Source organism: Xyrauchen texanus, chromosome 36, assembly GCF_025860055.1.
Source record: "Xyrauchen texanus isolate HMW12.3.18 chromosome 36, RBS_HiC_50CHRs, whole genome shotgun sequence".
Taxonomy (NCBI): Eukaryota; Metazoa; Chordata; class Actinopteri; order Cypriniformes; family Catostomidae; genus Xyrauchen; species Xyrauchen texanus.
In genome coordinates, this window is record NC_068311.1 from 7854992 (window position 1) to 7871426 (window position 16435).

At 37.1% G+C, this 16435-nt stretch overlaps 1 protein-coding gene across 1 annotated transcript; it reads right to left on the reverse strand.

Annotated features, from left to right (window-relative positions):
- Window positions 1–10607: 10607 nt before the first annotated feature.
- On the reverse strand, window positions 10608–12277 carry sst1.1 (somatostatin 1, tandem duplicate 1). Its single transcript, XM_052107044.1, has 2 exons — window positions 12056–12277; window positions 10608–11109 (listed from the first exon to the last, which is right to left on the reverse strand). The coding sequence occupies exons 1-2, from the start codon at window positions 12191–12193 to the stop codon at window positions 10903–10905; spliced, it is 345 nt and encodes a 114-aa protein (XP_051963004.1). The 5' UTR covers window positions 12194–12277; the 3' UTR covers window positions 10608–10902.
- Between the last annotated feature and the right edge of the window lie 4158 nt (window positions 12278–16435).

The window sequence follows — 16435 nt, forward strand, 5'->3', positions numbered from 1 at the left end:
TTTTTCCTTGAATGAATACAAACCTGTTCCAAAAGTGAATGTGTGTACTAGACAAATCACACATCTCGGAAAGGAGCTAAGTAAAAGTCTTTATTTCTTATTCAACACAGAATATGTAAATTGTTTATGTCCCAATTTTCTTTTAATTATTTGTGATGGTAGTGAGTGCTATCTGGGTAAACTTGGTGTTCTACATACATAAATATCTGAATCAATTGTAGATGAATTAATCAGTGTACTCAATGACTCATATTTAGTCCGCCACTGTTACAAATTGCATGGAGGAAAGTGTGTTTTGAGTCTATGTGTGTGCTTGTTAAAGCTTTGTTTTTGTGTGCAAATGTATATGAATTTGTTGCTTGTGTTTGTTTTGATTGCACATATGTAGGTGTGTTTTGAGTGTGTGTGAGTGTGTGTGTGTGTGTGTGTGTGTGTGTGTGTGTGTGTGTGGGAGGCTTCAAGGTTAAAGGGCTGTTCTATCAGCAGGTTCCTTGCAGCAGTGGCTGCATTGTCTATGTGAATGCCTGAATTAAAGGACTTTGTCTCCTTTGTGAGGGTAATGGCCTCCTTCAAACAGACAGCACAACAATGGATGCCAAAAAGTGGACACCCCCTTTCCTCTTTCCTTCAGTTATCTTCCATACCTCTCTCTTCATCTGCCTTCTTTTTACCCTTCAGGAAGACAGGACATCACCCAACACTTGTTTGCTGAAATGTCTCACTCACTGTCTATTCACTGTTTTCATTCTTAGTTTAGTTAGTTATGCTTATGTGCATTCATTCATTCATTCATACATTCATTCATTTTCTCTTTTCAGAGAGACATTTGCTCATTCATTTGTTTGTTCGTTCATTCATTTGTTCAGTCAGTCAGACATTGGTTTGTTATTTTTTTCTCTCCATTTATTCAGTCAGTCCGCCATTGGTTGGTCTGTAATTTGTAATTTTCTCTTTCAGATTTGCATTTCAATAGACTACATTTTTACAGCAGGATGGCCCTGAGTCTTTTACTCTTTGTCATTCTTTCCTTCCTTCCTTCATTCCTTCATTCCTTCCTTCCTTCCTTCATTCATTCAATCATTCATTCATTTCCCTCTTTTTAGAGTTGCATACCAACAGACTCTGTTTTCTACGGAAGAGGATTAGGGCCAAGCAATAATAAAAAAAAAATAAAGCCATCTCGAGATTAAAGTCATTATAATGCGAGATTAAACTCGGTAAATTTCGAGAAAAAAGTCGAAATACAATCTTGAGAATAAACTCATTAAATATCGAGATTAAAGTCATTATAATGCGAGTTTAAAGTCGTTAAATTTCGAGAAAAAAGTCGAAATACAATTTTGAGAATAAACTCATTAAATATCGAGAATAAAGTCGTTGTGTTTCGAGAAAAAACTCGTTAAGTTTAATCTCGCATTATAATTACTTTATTCTCGATATTTAATGAGTTTATTCTCAAGATTGTATTTCGACTTTTTTTCTCGAAATTTAACGAGTTTAATCTCGCATTATAATGACTTTAATCTCGAGATGGTTTTATTTATTTTTTTATTGCTTGGCCCTAATCCTCTTCCATAGTTTTCATAGCAGGATGGCCCACAGTTTTTTTGTATTTTGTTTTTTATTTGTTTTGTTCACTCTTTCGGACGGTGGTTTGTTCATTTGTTCATAAATGTATTAACTTAGTTAGTAAATTTTTCAATCATTATTTTGTTTAATTTAAATAATAATTTATACATTTTACATGCTCTTTCTAAATTTGCATGTCAATAGATTCTATTTTAAAGCAGGATGGTCCTCAGACATTTCCTGTTTGCCATTTTTGTTTGGTTTGATTATAAAGGTCTCTGTGAAGTCTGAGTGTGCCCAAGTGGGCATGTTCATCTCTATGACCCTCTTCTGGCCTCTTTTTTGAGATCTTATAATCCTGCCAAGGTCAAGCACAGCAGTGCCCCACATCACTGTCAGGGGCTTGAAGAAGAAATGAGGGAGGAAGATAAAGAGGAATAATATTTGATCTAATTTCATACTTGTAAGCCAGGAGTCAGGAGGGACATTCTGCCTGATCTCTATCTGCTCCTATAATTTTTTTCTCTTGCTCCGCTGGCCCACATATTACTATAACGATCATCAGACACAATCATCTTCAGACCGATCCAGGATAAACCTCATGTTGGTCTTTGGTTGACTTTACATAGTGTGTTTGAGAATAAGAGGGTGTGTCTTTGGGCGGGTTTGGGTGGGTTACGAGGACATGTTTTAGGTTACAAAATGGTAATTACAAGAGTATTATGTCCCCATAATATGAATTGCTTAAAAAACATAATAAACTTAGGGTTAGGGGATAGAAATTATCGTTAGATCTGTATAAAATCCATAAAATGCATGGAAGTCTATCGAGAGTCCCCACAATGATATCAAAACAAGTGCGAGTGTGTGTGTGCGTGTGCGCGCGTGCGTGTGTGTGTGTGTGTTAATGTATATTATCAAAGAGGGGTTCCACACTGGCTACGTCAGTAATTTGCCGCAGTAACTATTTCAAAGAAAGGATATTACTGCAAATAGAGACTTCATTATTTCAACAAAACCCTGCAAAATTCATCTACATTTTTTATTGGTTAAGCACACACCAAAAGCCATTTCTCTCTACTCTTTATCAGTTAAACACATACTGCGCAGAAATGAGGATCTCCAGCCTGGCTCTGCTGCTGTCTATTTCCCACAATGCCTTTCATGTCAGCTGTGATAATGGATAAGCAAATTATATGTAAATACAGCTAATGGGCATGTTTCATTTGACAAGACTTGAGCTGAATAAGAGTTTTGATGAGCTTGGGAAATACCATAGATGGAAAGGCAAGAGAAAGAGAGCAAATGGAGGGAAAGTTTTATCTGTCATTGTAATAGCATCAATCACAATGCTTCTAGAAGATATTAATGAGCAATGATGCTGTTTGAAGTCACAGAAGCCAAGTACTTAAACAATTTATGTATCTCCTATCATTTTATCTGTATCCATAACCAGGCATTTAGAGCTATTAACTAGGGATGATATGATCATCTTTTAAAAAATCAATAATGAATACATGTTCACTCAATTAATGATCAAAGCAATGTTTTGAGGTTTACCTCTTTTCAATGTATCTCCTACATTTTATCACCAATGGATAATCAATACATAGACAGGGCGTAAAGAAAGGTATGTTAAATGGTTAGTTCACCCATACAATACTTTACTCATGTTGTTCCAAACCCATATGGCTTTCTGTATTATGTTTAGCAGAATGTTCATGTGCTCTTTTCTATACAATTAAAGTGAATGGGGACTAATGCTGTCCATCTCAAAAAATTATTAAAAAGCCCCATAAAATTATCATAAATCTAGTCTGTATGACTAAATGCACTAAACATTCCAAGTCTTCTGGAGTCATGTGTACATAGCCATATTTGTGTATAAGTGGTCGTGGATCACATTTAGAAGATACTCAATGAATAATAACTTCAATTTTAATCTATTTTTCACACAACATTTACAAGGTAGAAATAAAGTTATACAGGTTTGGAATAACTTGAGGGTGAATACATGATGAATTAAATCATTTTGGAGTACATACCCATTTTTCTAAATGTTAATTTTGTAGATTATGGTTGTATGAAAATTATTGAAAGATTATTGATATTTTAAGGGCCAGTTTGTAGAAGTGCATTCCATTTCTCATAATGACACAAATACAGAGAGAAAGAGATTGAATAAGGAAAACTACACCATTAGTAGTAAGCATAAGAGTGCTATATCATCGACACACACACACACACACACACACCCTGCGGGCCACTGCCCCCCTGTGAGCTGCTAATGATGGAGAAAAACGCAGGCAGACAAACCTGTTCGCATTTGCAAGAAACGACACATGCAAATATGCACACATACACATGCCGAGGCTCTGATTGAGTTTTTAGCTCTCTGTAGACATCATTACTAACCCATCATAGATTTAGATTCTTATGATTGCACTTAGGCTGAGAATGAGTATGCAATAGAGAGAGTGATGCATATTAGTTTGCATGTGAGCAGAGTTAGGACAATGCTTTTGGTTTAATTTGGAACTGAATTAGCCTTGCCTGTTTCAGGGAGCAAACCGCCCACAAAGACACAGCTCTTGTACTGTAGTGTGCTTAGGCTAAAAATGAGAATTAGGCAAAAAATGAAAGTCAATCTGTATATTATTTTGACTTTTTTTCTGATTTCATATACAGCGTGAAACAATTCGAGAAAATTCTTCCTTTGTGCATTTTTCGAATATAAAATTTTTATTACAAATAACATTGTAAGCATAAACATTTGAGTCAAAAGTTAGAAAAATTAACATGCACTTGAGCTGGCATGCACTCAACAAGTTTGTGCAAAACCAGATGATCCATGTTATCCAACATGATTTGAGAATGTTTAATGGAAGCAGAAAAATCTGAACTTTTTGTACAAAGAAGTTAACATATTCATCGACACAATTAAATTTCCTTACATTTGACATGGACCATAGTAATCTATAGTGCAGAATCTTAAACATTTCAGTCCAAATTTATATTAGGTGTCTTTAAATACCATGTACTTACATTAAAATACATACAATACAATGTACTTAATGTGTAACTACATGTTGTTCTGCAAAATTCCAAGATGATTCACATTGTTGCTACTGAAGTTGAGGGAGAAGTAGGTTTAGGATAGGTTTTTGGGTTTAAGGTGAGGGTTGGGGTAAAGTTAGGTTTAGGTTAACAGTGTAACTACAGATGTAATTAAATGCAGTTACTTTAAATGTAAGTACAATGTAACACCCCAAGTATGTATATAATAAGTACATTGTATAAAAGTACCTAGTGATTAAAGACACCTAATATAAAGTAGGACCTAGACACCTAATAATTTTTTCTCCAGAATGTAGAATTAGAATGATCCAATTTAGAACCCTACTGTATTTGTTTATTTCAAACAAGTTTAGAGCTTTTCTCAACCCATGTAACAGCATATACTGTATCATTTACATTTATGCATTTGGCAGACGCTTTTATCCAAAGCAACTTACAGTGCTATTATTGCAGGGACAATCCCCCTGGAACAATCTGGAGTTAAGTGCCTTGCTCAAGGGCACAATGGTGGTGGCCGTGGGGTTCGAACCAGTGACCTTCTGGTTAACAGCCCTGTGCTTTAGCCACTACACCACCACCAGCATTTATTACATTCATATTTGCAGTTACTGGACATGATAATCACAACTTTGTAGAAATCTTGTTTTTATGGCGACTTAATCAGAGTTAAGAATGCAAATAAGGAATGAGTTTAGTGAGAGTAAGAGAAAAGACAAGAAAAACGCTTTAAATTGGATGAATGAACATGCTAATGTCTTTGTTTACTCAAAAGCATTGCAATCATCATCGTTCAAGTATGAAATCAAAGCACACACATATTATGGACATTGCACAGTGCGATTTAAAATCAAAATGTGGACAATTACAGCAAAACAAACTGCATCATAAAGACGCATTGTTTACACATCAGAGAATCTTTTAAGCTCTCAAAGAACTGTTTCAACCACTGGGGGCTAATGGACTAGGGTTGTATCACATCATTAAACAAATATTGACTTTGCTCTTGTGTAATTATATAAAACTCCAACAGTGTAAAGAATGTAAATTCTTTGGTGATTTTAATCAATTCCACATTTGTAGTCTTTTTGCAGTCTTGTGATTATTGCAGTTACACATGTTTGTATGAGGTACCAAATACTATGACCCCATTCCCATTTGGTATTAAGATGCATCTCGATTGATCCGATCACATGTGGTCAGGTGAGACACATCGCTGTTTACACCTAGTCACATAAATGCATCTCCAGTAACCACTTGTGTTCAGATTTGGAAGGGAGGGTCTCTGTTTCATGACGACATGCATCAATCACTATGTCAGTGTGTTACTGCATGAAAAGGCAAAGAAAGCACAAAGAAAAATGGCTTGCTGTTTCTCCCAGATGTGGTTGAAATTGAATCTAAGTACAAACACAACACATCAAGCAGAATTATCCATTATTTTAGTATATTGCCTGAATTAAAGGAGCTTCAGGTGTCGTGCGTCACCTGTGCTGATATCAGACACACTAAAGAAGATCTGTGAAACTCTCATGATTGTGTATGTATCCTGTTTTTTAAAGTTTCCAATCAGACGGTTGTTTCCTTTTAAAGCCACTCATAAACAGCAAAGTAAAAAATTTTGTTTCAGCACAACGGTTGATAGACATGTGATGGGGGGTGCTTCACTGCTGCCTGGACGCATACAGGACAGATCAGCATTTAAACATCAAATGCGATCTGGTCACATGCCTTTTTGTCCACATTTGTATGTTTTTGTGATCCGTTCCAAAAAAAAAAAATATGTTTTAGACCCCGTCCAGACCTGTATTTAGGGCTGACCATATGTGATCGGAATACCGAAACGCATCTTAATACCAGGAGGAAATTAGTCTATGATAATAAGACGGTTGTGTGTGAATCTCTGCAGATCATACTGTGTTGTCTTCATCTCTTTCTTCATTTTCTCTTCATTTCCATTTTTTACACGGCAAGCTTAAGCTGAGTGAATTTACAATATGCATTTGCCTGGCACTTATACATTTACATTTATGCATTTGGCAGACGCTTTTATCAAAAGCGACTTACAGTGCACTTATTACAGGAACAATCCCCCCGGAGCAACCTGGAGTTAAGTGCCTTGCTCAAGGACACAATGGTGGTGGCTGTGGGGATCGAACCAGCGACCTTCTGATTACTTCAGATTACTAGTTATGTGCTTTATCCCACTACGCCACCACCACTTATAGTCAGAGCAACTTCACTTTGGAGCTTGGGTTCTGTTACGTGCAGCTAATACCATTTGGGTATCAATCTGATCCCCTTGTACAAATACATTTGATTTCACAACAGTCAATTTTAGGGCTGGGTATCAGTACAGATTTCCCAATTGTTTTTTATTCCAATTCACAAACTCTCAATTCTGATACGATATGATTCTGATTCATTTGGGTATATTAAGAAATCACTTTATGTTCTGTAGAGCCTCAGCTTTGTTACGCAGCAGAAACACTTTCAATGTGAAACCACAACACAAGCCTGCTATTGTAGTTACGTTGCTACACTGCTTAAGTGCTGCGTATGCACAAGGTGTGAATCAGGCTTTCCACTTCTGTATTTCATGTTCTTTCTTGTTTCCATGTGATGGTGGGCAACCAACACACACTCACTCACTTGAATACACACACAAGCATAAGCATACACCCACTCTCTCCTTCCGGAATGTCCGAGTGTGTTGTCATTAAGCAGACAAATGAGGAGGAGCTGTTCAAATTCCCTCTTTTGCTATTAATGCTGCCACAGGAAATAACAAACCCACAGAAAGAACAACTGAGCGCCACGTTGTCCCCGTAAATGTGCAATATTGCCACTCATAGATTTAATTAAAAGCGGCAGACTCTTTAGGCTTCTTTTAAATGTTTTAATTAGCTCTAATAAATAGAGATGCAGCCAGAGTGTCATATTGAAGTGTGCTGAAGACTTGCTAATAACTTTAAAAGCTCATAAGGCAGATAATAGGATTGGTGTGACGTGTGGCATGAAACTTTGACGTTGTACATGAGCCTTTAAAAGGATTGTTTCTCTTTGTGCTTATTTGTGTGAGTCTGGTTTACATATTGATGTCTTTTGATTCAGAAAATTATATATTTGGGTGGGTGGATATGGACACCTATAAAAGATAATGGAGGGTGCTGCCACACACACTCACACACACATGTTAGCTGGTAAATGTTAGCACAGGGAGTCACTGGATTTGGGCTTTTATTAATATTTTATGATGATGAGGATTTAGAAAATATATATTTATACAGCACTGTTCAAGCATCTTGAATTGCTTTACTAAGTCCAAAGTTAAAAAATCAAAGCATGTATTTTTTCTCAATTTCCAAGATGCAGTATATGATTGAAGACTGAAAGTTTACATGAGTGGAGTTTGAAATTCAGGTTTATGGAAAATAACATTTCCATATTTCTGGATACCTGCTAGAAGGACAAGGAGCCAGATTCATGAAAATCTTCTTAAGAAAAAAGAACGAATGTTCTATAAAATTAGAATAAACTTGGAAGAAGGTGTCTAGCTATAAATGTTAATGATAAAAGTTTTGGAATTACCATATATATATATATATATATATATATATATATATATATAAATATATATTGTGACGAGGACACCCCCACAGTGCATCCCTCCTCCTTCCCGGGATTCGGCACCAATGTAACAAAAATAATTGTTTAATGATAACTTAAACAAAAAGACAGAGAATACAAATGCACACACTGCAGCTGTATGTGGCTCTCTCTTTCTCTCTCTCTCGCTCTCTCTCTCTCTCTCTCTCTCTCTCTCTCTCTCGAACTTCTAAAATAATTGATAAAATAAGAAGAAGATAGCATTTTTGGGAATCCGGCCCCAGCTGCCAAGGTGCTTGCTGATATTTTCTTTTTTTAAATACATTTTTTAAAATGTTAATATTGGCAGCCAATATAGGCAAATACTTTTTGATTTTGGGTTCAGTATAAGTGAACCTCGACCAACACTAAAAATGATTTTGACTCGTCCTTACTTTTCTTGAAAAAAATAAAATAAAAGGTTACAGTGGAAGTGAATGGGGCCAATTTTTGGAGTGTTTAAAGGCAGAAATGTGAAGCTTAGAATTTTATAAAAGCACTTAAAATAATTATTCTGTTAAAACTCGTGTATTGTTTGACCTGTAAATTTGTTAAAATGTCAATTTTTACCGTCATTTTAGTATTTTAGGTTTTGCTGACATTACGTCATCATGGCAACAAAGTTGTTAAATTGGTTATAATTTTACACCTAAAAGGTTAGTAATCAATTGTATCCCACTAAATTCACATTAACACATATTGTTTATGTCTTGTGGCTATACTTTTACAGCAGTGATTATTTTAATATTTACAGATTGGCCCCATTCACTGCTATTGTAACCCAAATATTTGCTTCAAAATAATAGTCCAAATAATTTTAGGTGGTAATCAGTATTATGTCACAAATGCTGTAGACTGAGATTAACTTGTATTGAACCTGGAATATCACAGCCAAATAAAGTAGTATTGAAAAAATGAATGCTGTATGTCCGAACAACTCTGATAGAAATTTTAACCTTAAACGAAACTGTTACCTTTAAAAACCTGCTTATCATAAATATTCTGTAGTCAGTATTCTTCTGTTGTTAATATTCCAACATCATATGTTAACCCTTTTCTTTTCAATGTAACAATGTACAAACTACAAATAGAGCACACACAAAACTGAGAAGAATGTAGAATTGTATAAGCAAAGAGATGCTGCACTATGCCATGTATGTTAGGTGATCTTTTAATGGTTGCATGGTTACCTATGTAGATTAATTTAAAAGAGCTGGATGAAATCAGACAGGAGGAACCAAGAGCAAGAAAGAAAAAGAGTGACAATAGAATGACCATTGAGTGCACCGCTGTGTTCCTGGGTCCTATTTCCGTAAATGTCAAAGATAATTATGTGTTTTAAATGAAACTTCACATAGGCCTACCTAGAATGAGGCTAATAAGAGCAGAAGCCATAGATGTGTCCTAAGAAGAAGAAAAAAAAAAACACTTGACATATTCATATTATAGAACAGGGGTCCCCATTTCTGACAGCTGGCCAAATGCCCACTGACCTGGTAAACTCCCTGCTCTCTGTCAATCTCATGTTCAGCATTTTACTTCAGAAAGGCTGTACAGGGAGATAACACATTCACAGAAAACACACACACATACACACACACACACACACACACACACACACACACACACACACACAAAGTGGGGAAAGCACCAACTGGCAGGAAGAAATATGCACACACATTTCAGACCCACACACGCATACAAACCCATAATTTTTTGAGAGCTTTCTTAACTGAATCTCTTAATGCTAAAGAGGAAAGGTTATTGAGAGCCACTGATTCACCAGCCAAATCGAGTCTCTCTCTCTCTCTCTCTCTCTCTCTCTCTCTCTCTCTCTCTCTCTCTCTCCTCCCTCCCTCCACCCCTCTATCTATCTCTCTCTCTCTCTCTCAACTCTTCTAATTTCTCTTTGGCTCTTACTGGCTCTTAAATCAACCAAATTATTTCCACATAGTGCATTGCATTATATCTTATTGATAAGCTGCCAAGCTCACACCTGTCACCACTTTCACATGTAACATTGCATATCTGTTCATTGAAATAATTGCATGGATGTATTGATTAGATCTAAATCCATTGCATATATGTGTTCTCAAAGCCATCTTCAGCTTTTCAAGGGTGATCTCAAAGGAGTAAAGGATCAATTTATTTCAAGCATAAACTGCAGGCAAAGACTATTATGCTTCTACCTCAGATGCTCACCATTAAACAATAAAGTTTACACTTGCTGCATTGTCATAAACGTGAGGTGCAAAGTGTTGTGCATGCGTTTTTTGAGTTGTTGGGACAAATTCGCAGTATGCATTGGCTCTGAAACATAGATTTTATTCAAACAAACAATTAAAAATAGTGATATCTGCTATAATACGTAAAGTACAATTTAAAGCAGATTTGCACACATCCGTAAAACATTCTTTCCGATGACACATCAATAGCTTCGAAAAACATAAATAGTCAATGAGAGCTATCATCTTTATCGTCAAACAACAAATAGGCTATAACCCATTTTATTTTCTTATATACAATCTGGATATGATGTGAAAGACGGAGAACAGAAGGAATAAGAAAAGGAAATTAAAAACAAACAAACAAACGCTTTGCGGAGAGTAATTAACACGACGTGAAAGTTTTCCAGAAGAAGTTCTTGCATCCGGCTTTGCGCTCGCGAGGTGCCAGCATGGGACCGGCGGCTCGTTCCAGCTCGAGACGCACGTCATCTTTTTCCACAGCGCGAGACACATCCTCCGGCTCCAGCGCTTCGTTTTCTGCTTGCACGAGCTCTGAGAGGAGGTCTGCAAGTGTGTATCTTGCGAGTTCCTGAAGATGAAATGTAAAAAGAAAAGAGAGTTATTTTCAAGTGAACTGATCTCAAGGGTGTCTGTAGCCTACCCACATCACCTGTTGCGTAAAAGCGTCTGGTAAAGATTAAATATGTTTTAATTTGACGCAAGTTGACGTTGTAAAAGCGCAAAACTGTTAATACGTTATTTGTATTTGCCGTAAATTTAACCTCATGTCATGGTATTCGTCGTTTTGCATCGTAATAAATCATAATAGTTTTAGCGCTCTTCTTGCGCAACGAATAGAATAGAATAGAATAGAATAGAATAGAATAGAATAGAATAGAATAGAATAGAATAGAGCACAGGTGTCTCGAGACGCGTTTTTAACTGTTGAAGTTGTATTAACTTGACACGGAGTCTAAAACAACATGCGCAACGGTCAAAGACGTCCGTCTAGCGCATGTTTACATCAAAAAACAACCAGAAAATACAGTGCGGACGGAGGTAAAATGCATTGCGTAAAACTTTGAAGGAGTTGTGGATTACGTCGATTTCAGCACCACGGACAGTTCTTCCTCTGTTATTTAAACTGGTCCAGAGACACAAAAGCGTCGCGCTTTACTGTAGTTTATACTCGCCTGAGATCTCAATAAGAAAACGTTAATATTTTTGGAAATCCAAATGTCATGTTTGACTTTAGACGTTTTATTTTTATATAGTCTATATACTTGTATGCATTTGGTAGACACCTCAGAACAAGCGAAGTGTGATCTTTAACTTTATTTGTATATTCTTTCTTTACCAAAAAGCAACGTTCATCCTAAACGTAATGCGTAATGCTGGTGTTAAGTAATGGAAGAATACGAGCTTCAAAATAATAATAATGATTATTAAACTTGAGAGTTCCACTTTACCAGTTGTCCTATAACTGTACATTTTAACATCCGTAAATTGTTGTTTGTTGTTGTCATTTAGCCTACCTGTTTTCCAGCCGGGTTGAGGAGAGATCTTTGTAGAAGTTGGCGGAGTTTTGCATCTGAAGGTGCTGCTGAGACGCTGCTAACGGCAAGCGCGAGAGACAGGAGCGCCAGTGCGCATTGGATACGCGTGGAGAGCATCTTTGAAATAATTGATTTGGAGGGAAAGTGAAGGCAAGATATGCGTCGCCTTTCGCTGCGTTTGTGGTAGGTAGATTCTTCTATCTCTTTGCTCCTTCTGTTGCAGCTCATTCCTCAAAACGTCCCTTTTAAATGATCCGCCTGACGTCAGGAGGCAAGGGGGGTTTCCACCTCTTGCGCTTGAGTGATGCTGAGTGACAAAGATGACACTGATTTGGGGCGTGAATCCTGCTGGAGGTGAAAGGGATTAATGGTCGATTTAACCTGCAACCGTCACTCCAACTCTGAAACACAAAACCTGTTTGATACTTTTAGATTCTTCTCTCTCATAGTTTTTGTGTGTTTGGCTCACATTATATTCAGTCCTTCCGTAAGTATAATAGGCTACTGTACATGACAGCAATGCATATGGCGAATTTATTATAGCTTGTTAGGGTGGCCATTTGCTGTAGGACACTTATACGCATAGTGTGGGGGCTCATTGTGTGTATAGTTGGTTGGTTTCAGAGGTTTTCTGGAAATTTTTTGGTGGTAAGGCTGGGAGACCACCTGGCCTAACAACTAATCCAACATAAGATTAGCTTGGTGACCATTTTAAACCAGCCAGGCTCAACTCTAACAAGCTAAGACCAGCTGTTTTAGCTATTGGGGGGTGGGTGGTTACAGAAGGGCATGGAAGATTCCAGTGTTGGTTCTAGATTGGGTACAGGTGGGCTCTCTGATAACCCATTTGACCAGGGCTGAATTCAGATGCCTTTCCACTGACTTTGATTGATGGTAGTTTGGTTTGCACTGGCTCATGCGTGCACGCATTGACGTCAAGGTTTCTGAGAAGAGCCTCGTGTCCTGCTGGATAGTGAATTTGTTTGCCTCATCCCTCCGTGGGGGTTCTCAGCCCCAACCATTCTTCCAATTAGGATGCAAGCTCCGATTAAGTGATGCAAATGGGCAGTCATGATCCACGCAGTGCGTGCCTTCTCGTCCATATTGTGTTAGTGGAGAACTCACACTAATTCCGTTGAACCCGTGGAGATGGTGTGATGGTCGCAGTTGCTCCCAGGCTGCAAACCTGGTGACATGGGGCACATCCAAAGCGCTATTGTATATGTACTTACTATTTTTGGCACACCGGTTCACTTCACATGCTGTTAAGTGCAAATGAAGCTCAGACTAACTCTTGCAGACAGTATTTTTCACAGGCTCAAATGCTAATTGCAGTTATATGTGGTTCGTGCGCATTAGCCTTTGGCGGTTTGAGACTAGAAACATATTTAGACACATATTGCTGAGGGCACTGATTGCTATTAGTGCTATAGAATCTGGCAGAGGCCACCAAACTGCAGTGACTGCTACTGAACAAGTCTTATGAATATGTATTGAGATTTAAATTGACAACGTATGTATAATTTTATGCAGATACACACACTCTAATGACACTAACTTAAACTGGTCACCAAAAGTATTTGGATCCTTAAAGTGGCATTTATTAAAAATAAAAAAAGAAGATAACACAGGCACATATTGCAAGTATTTCACAAAAGAATGTGATGTTTTAAATGATAAAAAAATAGATAAATTGTTCAAAATAAAGACAAACAAAATTTAGGTGGAATGTGTCCATGTACCATACCTGTGAGAACTGTGCTAGGGCACCTGTGTGAATTTTAGGGAGAATAATTGTAAGTGTCTATATTAAAATATAAACTTTCATTTCTGCCTTTAAACCCTCTAAAACTTGGTCCCATTCACTTCCATTGTAAGTGCCTCACTGTAACCTTGAGTTTTGCTATTTTTAAAGAAAAGTAGGGACATGACTAAATTAATTTTAGTGGTAGTCAACATTATGCCACAAATACTGTCGATTGAGCTTAACTTGTATTGAACCAGGAATATTTCTTTTAAAAGCAATTGCTTAAATATATTTTTTTCTGATGCAATGCATTTATAGAGTAAGTGTGGCTAAATTTCCAAATACTGGTCCACTTTACATTAAGCACTCTCCACTTGTGTTAAAAGCTGAAATGTTTTTGATAAGTTTATAATCAAATTTTCTCTCTCCCTGTCTTTCTCTATGTAAAATGGAGGTTGTCCTTTTCTTATTGTAATGAGTGTGGTGAGTCAAGTTTGAATAAATTGACTGAAAACCTACAATGCAGCAGGAAACGTTTACGGTTGAGAAAATGGCTTTCTGATTAACAACACAAAAACCAATGAAACCAGTTAATGTTCACTTTAATAACATGGATCTCTCATCAGAGTTTAGCTTCAAACAGCAGTCAGTCCTCAGAACAGTCACTTTCATTATGATTGTGAGTCAGCCTTCATGTTTAGGAACTTTAATTATTGGTGCTTGCTTAGGCAAATATTACTATTACTTTTGCTCAGAGGGTTGATGTTTTGAGGAGACCCCTATTAAACTTCAGCATGCACTGTAACTTGTACCGCTCCGTTTGTGCTTCAGGCATAAATTACACATCAAATCTTGCGGCTTGTTGAGGACACTTGTAATATTACTTTTACTTAAAGCATTCAGACTTTTGATTTTCCTGACAAGCAATAAAATTGCAAACAAAATACCATAGATTTATATTAAAAGAGGAACCCAAGTCATATCTAGGGACAAGAATATCATAGAGATGGGCTCTGACTTAAGGCCAGTAAGCAACCACCAGGCAACCACTCAGAACACACTAGCAACACCCTAGCATCTTGTTGTTTGCCTATGCAAACTTGATTCTACAATGCTACTGTGTCAGTAGTCAGAAGATCCCATCATTAAGTCTCTAAAATATTCCTGTCTCTAAGAATGGCTCAGGTCACTTCTTTAATGGATGTCAATAGGATTTCTTGGTTCAAATCCCTCACCTTCAGTAAGAAGTATGCAATAGTAATAGTGATGCTTGCTGTAAAATCACCACTTATTAGTTTAGGTATTGCAAAGCGCTAAGAACCTTTGAAACATGGGGATTTTTGACTGATGAGGTGGGCTCAAGCACATCTGTTTTACTGGAAAGGTTATTAACCTTTGTGAAACACATATACACACTCCAACGCAAAACCGGGTCAGGTGCTCGCTGTGATTCCAGGTGGCCATATTAATCTGGACACATCTGTCATTCACAAGGCAGGCAGACCTGTCAGTGTACTGTGCCTTCATTTGTCCAGCAGTGTTAAACTAAACTATATTTTAAAGCAAAGTGTCATGTCAACTATAGCATATAGCACTGAATACAGCATACTGTATGTCCATCCCCATGTGTACGTGTGAGGAGAAAATGGGAAGTGTCATGGTGGGTGGATGTATGGGGTTTGGGGGGTCAGATTGTATGCTTCAATAACTCCCTCCCATGATCCTTGTTTTCTTAATTTTAATCCTTTCATCCCCCTTTATTCTTCCTCCACCTTCTCTCGTCCTTCCATCAATATCTTTATTACAGTATAGCATTCATCTCTCTTTGTGCATGGGTCAATTCAAAATGGCAACCTGGAAAGGAAAACAAAACAGAAAGACATGGAGATAGATAGATAGATAGATAGATAGATAGATAGATAGATAGACAGACAGACAGACAGACAGACAGACAGACAGACAGACAGATAGATAGATAGATAGATAGATAGATAGATAGATAGATAGATAGATAGATAGATAGATAGATAGATAGATAGATAGATAGATAGATAGATAGATAGATAGATAGATAGATAGATAGATTGTCAGAGACTTGGAGGAATTATTCACCCTGCCCTACATCCACCTCGCATTCTTTTCCTCCTCCGCTGGCATTTTCTCCTTCCTCACTTTCACACACATATAAAGCGTAGAAATTTGTGTGTGGAAGTGTGAAAAGACTTGCAGCACACACACAGAGAGAGAAGCATAAAGTGAAAATAGGACCTGTCGTTCTCATTGGGAGCACATGGAGATGCATTCAACTAAAAGCATACACATAAATGCATTTATTTAATTACTTTTACAGGATTATTTGCATTATCTCACCATTAATTAGACCATCAGCAGCAGAAATAACTGCAAGTTTAGAATATTGTTAATCAGTTTATGTGTGTGTGATTGAATCATACCTTTTTACAAAACATAAAACGTAAGTTTCTGATTTTTATTAGACTGATATTGAGAGCAGTCCGCTCTACTGCGTTGGTGTGTTCTGTTTGCGTTCGTTCCTGCTTGATGAAATTATAAAATCTTCTTATGATACTTACATAAAACACATCCATTTGTAT